This window comes from Austrofundulus limnaeus, unplaced genomic scaffold (genome assembly GCF_001266775.1).
Source record: "Austrofundulus limnaeus strain Quisiro unplaced genomic scaffold, Austrofundulus_limnaeus-1.0 Scaffold37, whole genome shotgun sequence".
NCBI classification, from domain to species: domain Eukaryota; kingdom Metazoa; phylum Chordata; class Actinopteri; order Cyprinodontiformes; family Rivulidae; genus Austrofundulus; species Austrofundulus limnaeus.
In genome coordinates this window covers 2,262,053-2,274,474 of record NW_013952439.1, presented here as the reverse complement: position 1 = coordinate 2,274,474, position 12,422 = coordinate 2,262,053, and the positions used below count along the sequence as shown (strand labels likewise).

The 12,422-nt window shown below is 42.2% G+C and overlaps 1 protein-coding gene and 1 long non-coding RNA gene across 2 annotated transcripts; both read left to right on the top strand.

Annotated features, from left to right (window-relative positions):
• The first annotated feature begins 1,011 nt into the window (after window positions 1-1,011).
• Window positions 1,012-3,623, top strand: LOC106516442 (oligodendrocyte-myelin glycoprotein). The gene is made up of 2 exons (XM_014006814.1): window positions 1,012-1,231; window positions 1,758-3,623. The coding sequence occupies exons 1-2, from the start codon at window positions 1,224-1,226 to the stop codon at window positions 3,124-3,126; spliced, it is 1,377 nt and encodes a 458-aa protein (XP_013862268.1). The 5' UTR covers window positions 1,012-1,223; the 3' UTR covers window positions 3,127-3,623.
• Window positions 3,624-4,389: 766 nt separating this feature from the next.
• On the top strand, window positions 4,390-7,285 carry LOC106516445 (uncharacterized). The gene is made up of 2 exons (XR_001310103.1): window positions 4,390-6,422; window positions 6,643-7,285. It is a non-coding gene; the product is annotated as an uncharacterized LOC106516445 (long non-coding RNA).
• The last annotated feature ends 5,137 nt before the right edge of the window (window positions 7,286-12,422 follow it).

Genomic DNA, 12,422 nt, shown 5'->3' with positions numbered 1-12,422 from the left:
CTATCAGTCAGCTAGTGTTCTCTCAGGCGCTTTCTTATTTTTCTGGAGGATTCGGATGCTATTTGGAAACACGACTCAGACAGACAACACATCTTGTTGCATCACGGCTGACAGTGGAGGAGGTGAGGGATTGACTTTGAGGCTTTTGCTGGAAGGAGCGGTGACAGAGTACATGAGTTTCAATCTTGGTGCAGCCGGCTACTGGAAGCAAGGCAGGCAGACAAGACAGGAAAGCACACACACAGAGAGAGAGAGAGAGATCTGAATAAGGAAGCACATTGCAAAATAATGTTTGTTTAGTCTGCATTTCCTCYCAGCGACGACCGGGAACTGAACAGAATACAAGAATAAATGTGCACCTCAGCAGACGCGGTTGCACAAATCAGAAAAGTGATGCAAATCACCGCCGGAGCTTATCCTCTGATCACTTGTGCAGCTATGAAGTGGAAGTGCAGCAATGCAGTGCAGAATGGAGCACTGGCTGGATTGCTGATGACAGGTGGGATGCTGCAGAGGAGGAGAGCCCCCTGTAATAAATCTCCAAGCTTTTTTTTTTGTTTGTGTGTGTGTGTGTGTGTGTGTGTGTGGCAGCCTCTACATTTCTGCAGGGAAAATAACAACCAATTACAGCACTTCATCGATTTGCACAGGGGGTACTTTAGAGAGGAATGATATAGATTAAGTTGATAGCTGATAGTGATCTCTCTCATCCTGAACACAAACAGCCTGTTAAAGTAAACATAAACAGCAGTTGTTGGTTTGAAGGTAAATCCTAAACACAAGGGGAAAAAAAGAGACTTCAGGTGTCGCCCTCGTGGAATTCTTGTATGCAGAGAAACCCCACCATTATGCGCTCCATTTCTCCTTCCCAATACCTCCCCCCACCCCCCTCACTTCCACTGCACACAGTAAATCCAGAGCCTGCAGTGCCTGATCGCASCAACCCCAAAAAAGATCTACAAGATGCATAAGTGAACTCTCAGCGTTCACAGAGGAGAAAGGGAGCTGGGCTCTTTCATGCCAGGCAGGGCAGGAACACGTGGACYGGACAAGTGAGCTGGGGTCAAGTTCTAGAAGAGATACAGAGCAGGAAAACCTTCTTCTTTTTTTTTTTTTTCAAATTCCACCGGCGCCAGAGCATCAGCTGGTACCGAGCTGCAGGAGCAGGAGGCAGAAGAGCTGCTGGACAGCTAAAAAGGGAGCAGAGGACTGGAAGTGATAAGATGAGAAGGTGAGTTATGAACGCGTTTTTAAAGGCTTCTTTTAAGGTTGTTGTTGCTTTCCAATCAGACACACCCTGGTCCGCAAAGAAGCACTGCAGCTTCAGCAGTGCAGAGCTGCTCCCCCCCTACAGCTGTGTCTTTGCCTGCCTTTGGAGCAGCTGATACATGAGTTCTCTGTGGAGTCGTTAATAAAAGCCCATCTATTGGGCTAATTTTTTTCCTCCTCTGAGAGCCCGGGACTGAGTCAACCGACAACCGCCAGTGACTGAACACGAGCCGATGCCAGGGAAAATCACTGCAGGGATTCATCTTTCTTTCTGCCGGGTGATATGTCTCAATAGAGTTTAAATGTTAATAGAGAAACAGTGCTTTTACAGTTTGAGGTGTAGTTTGCTCGTGAAGCACATTTATTTGTAGGGATAGCGCTTGAAATATGTGTACAATCTGTCAGTAGAAGCCTCATTTCACAGAGGATGTGAGCTTACCAAAACAATAAAATTCTTTCCTCTTTGTGTTTTTTTTTTTTTTTCCCAGTAGGCCTGCGCTACTGAAGCTTTGTCCAAAAGAGACCATTCTGGAACTTGTCCTTGTGTTGTGGTTGGGGTTGCGTGTCCTGGCCGTGTGTCCCTCCACGTGCTCCTGCACCCACAGCCACAGAGAGGTGGACTGCTCCCAGAGGGGCCTGAAACAGCTGCCTCATGGCCTGCAGCACAACATCCGCTCCCTCAACCTGTCCCACAACCAGCTTCGCAGCCTGGACGACGAGCTGGCGTCGTACTCCCACCTCCGGAGGCTGGACTTGTCTCACAACCGGCTGAGCCGGCTGCCCGAAGACCTGCCCCGCTCCCTCTGGCAGCTGCACGCCGCCTCCAACCGCATCCAGCTGCTGGACAAGAACGACACGGCCTTCCAGTGGAACCTGAAAACGCTGGACCTCTCCAACAATCATCTGCAGAGGGCCATCTTCATCAACAACACGCTGATTAATCTGAGGACACTCAACCTGAGCTGCAATCAYTTCTGGACTCTGCCCACCAACCTGCCCACACACGTGGAGACCATTGATCTGTCTCACAACCTGCTTGTGAAGGTGCTGCCCGGTTCTCTGGACCGACTGACGAAAGTAACTCATTTCTACCTTCATGCTAACCGCTTCTCCTCGCTGCCATCGGGAGTTTTGGACAAACTGGTCTCACTTAGGGTCMTCACTTTGGGCAGCAACCCTTGGGCCTGCCATCTTTATGCCGACATGGACTACCTGCTCTCCTGGACTAAGCAGACCTCGACACGAGTCCTGGGCTGCCCCTGCCACACCCAGCCCGTGTGTGGAGGGGCGCACCCCAACAGGACCGGAGGCTGGCACTTCGCCCCCTACAGCGACTCCGACCAGAGCGCCACGTCTTCTGAAGCCGCCGCGACTCCATGGTGGTACTTGTCGGTTTCTGCTTTGCTCAGCACGCCTCAACCGCCCCGCGCGACCTTAAACAAAGAGCACACCGCCTTCTCAACCACACCCATCAGCTTTTCCGCCTTGACCCACGGAACCATTAATCACCAGGCTGCAACTGACGGCCCGAATAACATCGATCATCTCATCTCTGGCACAAAGGAAGCTTCCCCTTCTGACTCCCCCCACACCTCRGACTCGTTCTATTTCTCCGAGAAAAGCCTCATTACTGACACGTCCGWGGGGAATGGCATGGGGCTGGCCACAAATCGATTCTTTACAACAGAGAGCCCCTCGGCCCAAACAAAGAGGACGACCACTCTTCGCACGAGAAGCGTGAGGAGGCAGAATCAGTCGTTTCCAAGTGGCACCAGGAACAGCGGTCCATCTCTTCCTGCCTGCTCTTTGCTCCCTTTGCTTCACACCTTGGTGCTTTTGTCTTTCACGGTCTTCTGAAAGACCACAGAGAAACGAACTTGTGATTTTACCGCAAAAAATGACTGAAAACGAGAACACTTGTTGCATCTAAAGTACCAAGTTTCCTGAAAGTTCAGACTAAAAAAGGAGAGGTTTGAAATCATTCAGCCTCATTAGATAAAATATAGTTGTGACAACACTGATGCCAGCACTGTTATTTTTATTTTGGAGAACAAGTGCATGTTTAATATGGAACTGCATCGCAACAGTTTGTGTCAGTATTTTTGAAAGATTTTGAACCACAGAAAACCGTTGCTGAGACTTAAAATATGTTTTTTTTCTCTCTCTTGATCAGATTTCATTTCCAGCAGCTCCTCATTTTGTTTGAAACCTTTGTTCTGTTAAAATGCACAAAATACTTMAGCATGTGAGAGATTCAAACCACAAGGAGGTTAGCTGGGCACCTGAACTCATTTATGTCAGAGCCAGGCAATTTTTGCCACCATTTTTGACCAGTCGGTTCGGATGTTATCAGTCCATTAAATGGACGTTATTAGCGGTCATCAGTCCCATAGAATGGCTTCAGACTGTCCCAACAGTGCCCCCTAAYGGGTTACCAGTGCCATATACCAGTGGTTCCCAAACTTTTTATCTTCTGACCCACAAAATATTCATGGCAAAAACTTGTGACCCCAAAWATTACTGGTCTGAGTACATAAACTTTGTTTATAACCCTAAAAACACAGGCTTTTTGACAATCTAAACAGCTTGTACACAAATATAAATACTTACAGTATATGTATACTTATTTTGTGTTTTTGTAATAGTTATAGGGAAAATATTATATTAGCAATTAATTTATTAACCTTTAAATTGATTTCTGGAGATTATCCAAGGTGCTTCATGACCCATTATTGGGTCCCAAGCCCAACTTTGGGAACCAAAGTGCAGTGGTTCCCAAACTTTTCAGCTTTTGACCCACAAAATAACAGTAGCAGAGACCTGTGCCCACAAGCATTTTTGGATGATAAACATTTGTATCAGGTCAACAAAACATGGGCATAGTAACAATATTTTGTTCTACATTTATCCATTTTTAAATGCACTAACCTCACTCCTCACTCACTAAGGCAAAAATGAAATTAATTCAGAAAATCTTTTCAGGACCCCACCTTGATGTTTCGGGACCCCACTTTGGGTCCCGACGCCAACTTTGGGAAACACTGCCATATACGTTGAAATGCAACAATCTGCTACCGCCTGAGTCTGGTCTACTTTATCGTTGCCCATGTCATTTTCTCTAAAATTAACCTTAGTGGCTTTGTGCCTCATATTAACCAGCTGACAGTTTGAAGCCATTCTATGGGACGGAGAATCCACTAGGCAGCACAGTCGGGACTGTCTGAAGCTAGTCTGAAGCCATTCAATGGGACTGATAACGGCTAATAAYGTCCATTTAATGGATTATCACATTCAAAGCGGGYGTTTATGACATGTGATGTAAGTCTTCTTTAAAAGGTGTGGGGTAAATAATAACAAAAATAAGCCCTGTTTGTCATTCATTATAACTGTGCCTTCACAAAGGTTTTAAAGCAGGGGTGTCAAACTCACTTTCACTGAGGGTCACATGAGTATTATGTCATGTAGTTTTCATTCACTTTGATTTTTCACATTTAATTTCAACTAAACACGAATCATCACGTTCCTTGTCCTGCTTCTGCTGAGCACTGCTAACAAACAATAACTGAGCTCTACGTGGTATTTCCTGCTTAGAAACAGTTCTTACGGCTTGATTTAAGCCATTGACACGTCTCTGAAGTTCTCATTTAAAAAGACATGGCGGGACACATCTGGCCCGTGGGGCTTGAGTTTGACACGTGTTTTAAAGAAATAGTTCACTTTCTTTTGAGTGGAGTTCTGTGAAACAATGCGAACAATTATCTTACCTGATGCAGGTAGCTTTTTGAATGGCTCCAGTTTGGAGGAACAGAATTTAAAACTGATCAAGTTGATGAGCTGATGACAAATCAGAGCRGAGCTGAGTTATTCTGGCAGGAACATTGCAGAAATCCCTGCTTGAAGGGTCTTAGAATGCACTGGAAATGCTACAGCTAGCTGCTGCTTCCATTAATTGTGCTTCCATATAAAACTATAAATTTAATTTGATGTAAATAACTGTGATCTTAAAGGTTTATAAAATGGCTCTTGCATGAACTGCGCTTTTTTAAGATTGGTGTTTTAAGACATAGYAATTCACTTTTCACTTAATTTCACTCAAACCAGCTGTTCAGCTCTTCGTTTCTGTCAAAATAAACTATTTCTCCAAACATAAGGAGTTTAAATGMTATCTGCAGSAGGTAAGATACTAATTGTTAATAACGTGTCCACAGAACCATACTTTTAAAAGGTCTGAACTGTCAGTTTAATCTAAAGGCACTCAGAACAAACTCTGAGCTCCTTCGACCCTGACTTTCTCATGTTTGTGTTTTCCCAAATTGCTTTTGAGTTTTGACTCCACAAACATTACATCACGTTGCATCATGTAGCACAAGCTTTCATCTGAAGCGATTTACAAGTGAGAAAATCAGACAAGCGATAAGCACATCAGGSGCAGCGTGGGTGGGGGTTCAGATGTTTGCCTAAAGGACACTTTGACACGAAGCAGGGATGGGGATTAACCAGATTAAACCCCCCAGTTTCACAACTGGAAGACCACCCAGCCACCGAACTACACCCTCCCTCCCCCAAAGAAAAGTTTTCCACCTTAACATACCTTCAAAAGATCACGAGCCCTGAGACGCTGCTGATAGTTTTGGATTTTGTTCAAATACAAGCTGTGAATACTGAAAGTTAAAGTGTTTCTGAACCCAGATTTAAAGAGTGAAATAAATGCAAACAGAGATTTTATTTTCTGTTTTTTATACACACTAACTGCCTTTCAKTGTTGGTGGTTTTACATAAAACCTGCAAAGTTTTTCTCGCACACCTCTTAAACATTCACCCTCTGCCAGGTGCTGTAATTATCCATTTACCAGAGTGCCCCAACTTATCTGAGACTCAGTTGCACAATAAGCAAAAGTCTTACTTTTTTTGCCACTCTGCATAAAAATATGCTACTTTTTAGTGTGTGTAAACATAATAACACTTCTGTCTAATAACACTTTTAAGTGTCTACTTGAATGTCAAAAAACTGAGGTAAACAAAGCAAAAATGAAGAAAAGGAATGTAATGAGGACAGCTTTGCACACGATGGCACTATATACATTCAGCCAGCAGCTTATGTAACTGAACGGCTGCTGCTCGTCTGCAGCTCCACTCTCTTTCAAAACTGCAAGGTGATTTTTGTTGCACCAAACTTAAGCCCCCAAACCTACTTGTCTTGGTTTCACTGTTTTCTTGTTCTTTTTTTGAAGCATATTTTAGTTCTTTTTTCTCTGAAAAAAAAAAAAAACAGGAAATTGCTAAGTCCCAATTGACTAATTCTGTCATTTTCACTAGACATTCTTGATGCTTCATTCTCTTGTATTTATCAATCCTGTAATCTTTTCTATTTAGGAGCCGTCCTCTATGCAGACAGGATGTAAACGTTTGCACTGACATGAGCACAACAGGAAGCAACAAGGACTTTGCTGAGCAGAGGGCATGCAAATGAACAATGCTTCGTCACTTTCTTTAACAAACTCCCAACTGCTGCGTCCCTTTTGTATTTTGATCACATCTTCGGATTTAAGTGTCCTTCATGATTCACCGACGCTCGTGAAAATGATCTGCATGGTGACTGAACGCTCCAGGAATGCAAACCTACAGTGCTATTGCTGCAAAGCATTAAAGAAACCCATCATTTTAGCCCCGCCCCTCTCCTCCTGCAAAACCTTTAAGATATTCAAGTCCTGATTGCATTAAACAGCTGTGATGCACCAGATTACAGATGTTTTTTTTTTCTATTTTCTTTTACAATTGAGTAACACATTTGCATAAAGAAGAAGCACAAATTGGCAAAATGAGAAGGCGCTTTTCACAGCAGGCTGCATTTAAAGACTAAAGAGAAACTTGTGCCAGGAAATCAGTTTATTGTTGGATGCTTCTCCGAGATGAATCCTGCAATGTTAAATAAAACTTAAGCATTTATACCCTCTGATTGTTGCTGGAGTTTTACCATAATTCCTTTTTGTAATTGTCAAACAAATCAGAGTCCTAATTTGTTTTCCCACTCTTTTTTTTTTTATTAGATGCAAGTTAACCAAGTTTTTCTGTTCAGGTTTCATAGTTTGTAGATTTTTTTCTTTTCCTTTTGAAGGAAAACCTGAGAGTTGAAAAGCTCAGAGGCAGAGTTTGTCGTTGTCAATGAAGACWATAAAAACTGCACAGGGCAGACCGYGCAGCCACTTTATGCTTTTTCTGTCTGCTTTAGTGAAAACAAAGACAGGTGACAGAAGAACCACAAGGACACGGATCGGGTCAGAAGTGCAGCTCGTTGTGGGACCAGTGTTCTGCAGAGAAGTGAGAACATCTCCCAAATAGGAAGTTGTGTTGCAGGGAAAGCTGGAAGCTGCTGCGGAAAATAAGACAGAAATATCTACATTTTGATGCATTTGAGCTATAAAAGTTTTAGAAGTAAGCTGAGGTCAAAGGTCATGGAGGAACAAATGCCTTTAGTCCAAGTCTTTGCACCACCTGAGATAATAAAAGTAAAGATAATGACATCAATAATAATATGGACYCAGATAATTTGAATGGTTTTTCTGATGTTTTTGTGATCCTATTTTAAAAAAATGTTCTACCGACTTGTGTGAGCGTGTTTTATTACCTGATGATTTTGACCAGTACACACAGCCTGGTGAGGACCCACTGTTTCTGATGGGGACAAAAGCCTGGTCCTTATCAGTGGGGAAATAAGGTGGGTTAAGGGTTTCTGTTGACTTTAGTTTGGGTTTTGGGTCATGGTTAGCCTTTACAAAATGACCGGTAAATGAATGGAAGTTGATTCAAAGTCCTCATGAGGATAGAAGAACAAATGTGTGTGTACGGATGTGAGATTAGCACAAAAATGGCAAAACACAGATTTCCAGATATTGGGCTAAAATTTGGTGTTCATTTCCACATATTCACACGTACTTTCTGATACTTTAGGTCTTTCCAGTTTTTTTTTTCCAATTTCTAATCTTCTAATGTTGATTTTTGTTGTAAAGATGGAGGAAAGGCTGTTGTCCCAGTGGAGATTCACAAAGGAAACATCTGCTGCTGCAAAGTGTAAACTTTCTCAAATCTTTTTTTTCTTTTAGTTTTGATTTGTTTCTCAAGTCACAGCCTTGATGTTTTTGAAAAGGTCAAACTTCCTTTGGTCAGGGACGCCACCRGAGGACCAAGGGGACAATGGCCCTGTTTAGACGCCTCTAGCCAGAGAGTCTTACACATAATCTGTCTGTTAGAAAAAACATTTCACAAACTGCTGAACACATTTCAATAAAACTTTAAGAAAGTAGTCTGAGAACTGATAAACTTTTAAGTYAGCCTGATTCAAGATGGATAMCACAGCTAATWGATAACAAAAACGATTAAACATAAAACTTTCTAATGACACCTACTTGGTTCCCCAGTCATTGCTTTGTGTTGCTTTCCTTTTCTCCCCCGACAAATGTACAGAAATACAGCAACCTACTGAWACTGCTCAAGCTTTTTCTGCCATTTAATGATAGTTTACTCCGTTAAAATCAGAGTAAGAGAAGTCTGGATGAGGCTATGCCCAAACTTTTACATTACCGTATGTATATATTTATGTTTCCACCTCCCTCTCACTGYGTGGAACCTTAAAACATCTCCTCCAAGTGCTTTAGGTGCCGGCGAGTCGGCCTGCGAGCCAATTATTTCCTCTGTAGACGGCACAAAGTAATGTCAGCTTTCTCCTCTGGCTTCTCCTAATAACTGACAAGGTGTAAGAGGGCGAGCAGCATTTACTGCTGCCAGGCCTCCCCTCTTCATCTCACCACCCGAGCTTGTTTGGAGCGACCCCCACACCCCACCCACACAAACACACACCAGCTTACCTGCAGCCACATGCAATGAGCATCGCTCTCAGTGCACCCTGTTTTTTTTTCTTGGTCATTTAATTTACTTCACTTTTATGTACCACTGTGTTTAGACAAAAAAAGGAAAATAATAGCCCTTTTGTGTTGCATTAATAAAGCGTGCAATCATTGTACATGAGGAGTTTTCACTTTCGACATCTGTGTTGCTGAAAGGTCAATTTGCTTTTTTTTTAACAGACAAAGCTGTCTCCCCCTGCTGCGTTTGTTAGAGTTTACCTGGAACGGCTCCTCTTCTCTGAGGCTTAATACAAAAAAAAAAAAAATAGAGAGAGAGAGAGATAGTCCACAAAGCAGCTCAGCATTTTAGCTCGCTCCACTGCAATCTGAGGAATACACAGTCCCCACCTGAGTGAGACAGGTCACGGTGCCTCTGTGGACCCGGTGAACCTGCATGGTGCAGGTTAGTGTTTCTGCACACAGCTTTCAAACTCCAACAGGAAACTCGGCACTCTGAGTCACATGAAGGTAGACAAAGACATGCAGGGGTGGTAATCAGCTGTTCTCATGAATGAACATGCTCTAAGTGCCCTCTGGTGGTGACATTGCTCATTTTCAATAAAGGTTATAGTCAAACTGGCCTTAAAACCCTCAATTTACTGAACTGACAGGATATTTTAGCCTCAATGGGACGCCTGTGTTAAATTTCCAGCTATAATGACACACAAACACAAAAATGTGTATATTTTAAACACAAAAAATAAAATTAAAAGCCTAGAACTCTATGGAGGAAGTTTTAATTTAATACCATATCATGTTGAGAAACGGTGTTGTAGCCACTTTGGTAAAATGTTTAAATTACACTATGTGCAGTCTTTTGTCCCCTCTTTTTTCACATTCTGAACCAGTTTCTGCTACTTTCAGTCCAAATTTTAGGTGAACATCTGAAAAACTGACTGAGATGTAGCTATTTGAGTGTTGACTCTTTTTTAATTTGAGCATTAGATGGACTCCAAAAGTTAATCAGTCATGGATGAACAGCTAATCATTGCTTTCTGAAAGTTTCATTAAAACCTGCACAGGGGGGTCATGAGGTACTTTGATAACAGACCAATGGGGTCCACTCCCACGGCTAATGCTGAAGTTTTAGGCAATGAGTATCACTTGAAGTATGTGTTGTGAAGGACCCTCATCTACAACCATTTTCAGTGTTTTGCTCAATATCTAAGAATATGATTGACTGTAGCCAGTTTCATGTCTGCTAAGTTCGGTTGACTGGAGCGGCCATCTTGAATTGGGTCCACTCTAAAAGCTGATCGGTGGSGATGCATTAATTGATCATTTCCTGAAAGTTTCATTAAAACCTGTTAAGTGGCTCATGAGATATTTTGCTACAGACAGAGTTGATTGCATTTAACTAAATCAAAGTGTGAAAGTTGCAACAAACAACCTGCAGAGCAAACGACAACGAGTATGTTGTACTCATCACTTTTGTGACACATGCAAAACAAAAATAAATAAACTTACCTCCACAATGCCTTCTCCCGGCAGCCAGCTTTTTTTTTTTTTTTTTTTGGCCAAAACAATGGCACCAATTTCGATCTGCTTTGATCCTCGGTCACATTATCAATCGTAGCCTGGAATTAGGCTGGTACCCGAGCAAAGGACGCTGAGACGCTGCAGATAAACTTTATCTGATCAGCCTAATCTGTATCGACAGCCCGGGTCTATATGCCAAAGCTCAATATCTCTTTGAGCCACGAGCGCCGTTTTTCAGTCTGGGTCCTGATGGGCTGGAAAGCAAAGGCAAAAAAAGAAAAAAAAAAACAGTGTTGGGATCTGGAAGGAATAACAAGCCGGCGCAAAAAAGACTGATGAGACAGGCAAAATTCAAGCCCTGCAGCGTGGTGGGGGAGAGGCTTGGGTTGTGGTATCTCTCGCTCTCATCTCAATGGCACAGACAAGGCAAGGTCAGTGTTGAGGTCAGCGGCTGCAGAGTGGGAAGTGGTTGGCAACTGAGAGAATGTGTCGTGGCAGCCAGTTAGGGAAAAAGAGGAGAGTAAAAATGAAACTATAGATAGTAAGGAATGATTAAAAAAAACAGGAAGAAGGCAGAAAAAAGCACTTTATGTTTAAACGTGTGTCAGGCAGAGCATCTTGACTCAAACAAACCAGCTCCAACACTTTTAAGCTTGTCTACGTTATTGTGTTTCAAACAATATACACATTTAAATACGCCTCTGTTTTTTCTAGTGGTGTGAGCAGGCAGCACACCAGTGGCTGGCACCGATGAATCACAGCAAATAGGTTCTGGGTTCAATTCCTGGTTCGGAGCCTGGGGTCTTTCTGTGCGATGCTTTTGTGTTCAAGTGGGTTTTCTCTGGGTACTCAAGTTTACACTCCACAGTCCAAAAACATGCACAAAAAACTATATATATATATAATTTGTTCTGTCTCTGTAGTCACATAAACAGCAGCCAGAAAGTTCCAGGAGGCTGCAGGAGCTTATCTCCCAGCCTAGTGAAGCAGGTAAATGATGACATCATCCACTTTATCCTGGAGCCTGATTGGACTTTAAAAACAAACATGTAAGTATAAATCACCGAGGTCTGAAAGGAAGATTTTCTGCAGCTGACCAAGAAACAAGACAAACTGCATTTTCTGCAAAAAGTGCAGTGAGTGCTGAATTGCTGAAATTTGCTTAAAAAGCTGAAAATGACTTCAAGCAGAATGCTAGTTAAAAGCAAAAAAATCAAAACACTAAGGGTCAAAAGTAGCTAAACAATCTAAAACTAAATTGTAGCAAAACATTAGGTAAAAATTATAAGTACAAAAAGACTAGCTAAAAATAGCAGTTTAAGGCGAAAGCTAAAAGTGGTAGAAATCTTGCTTAAAGGAGTAAAACACKAACTACAAGTAGCAAAGGGTTCATTGAAAGGTGAAATAACTTCCCAAAAGCTAAAAGTAACGGAAGGCCGGCTAAAAACTAAAATAAATTATCTATGAGCAAACAGGAGCAGGACACAAGCTAAAACCAGTAAAAGTTCAAAAGTCTCAGAATATACAGTAGCATAAAAGCAGCAAAAGGCTATCTTGAAGCTTCAATTATCAGTATGGTAGCTAAAAGTAACAGAAACTAGCTAAAGTACCTAAAGGCTAGCTATGAGCAAAAAGACAAATGTAGCACAAGAAGACAARAAAAAACTGAGCAAATTTGCTGGATTTCAACGAGAAAAATGTTTGGAAGAGAATGAAGAGAATCTTTATGGGGAAAATATTTGTAAATAATGTTTAATATATATATATATACAC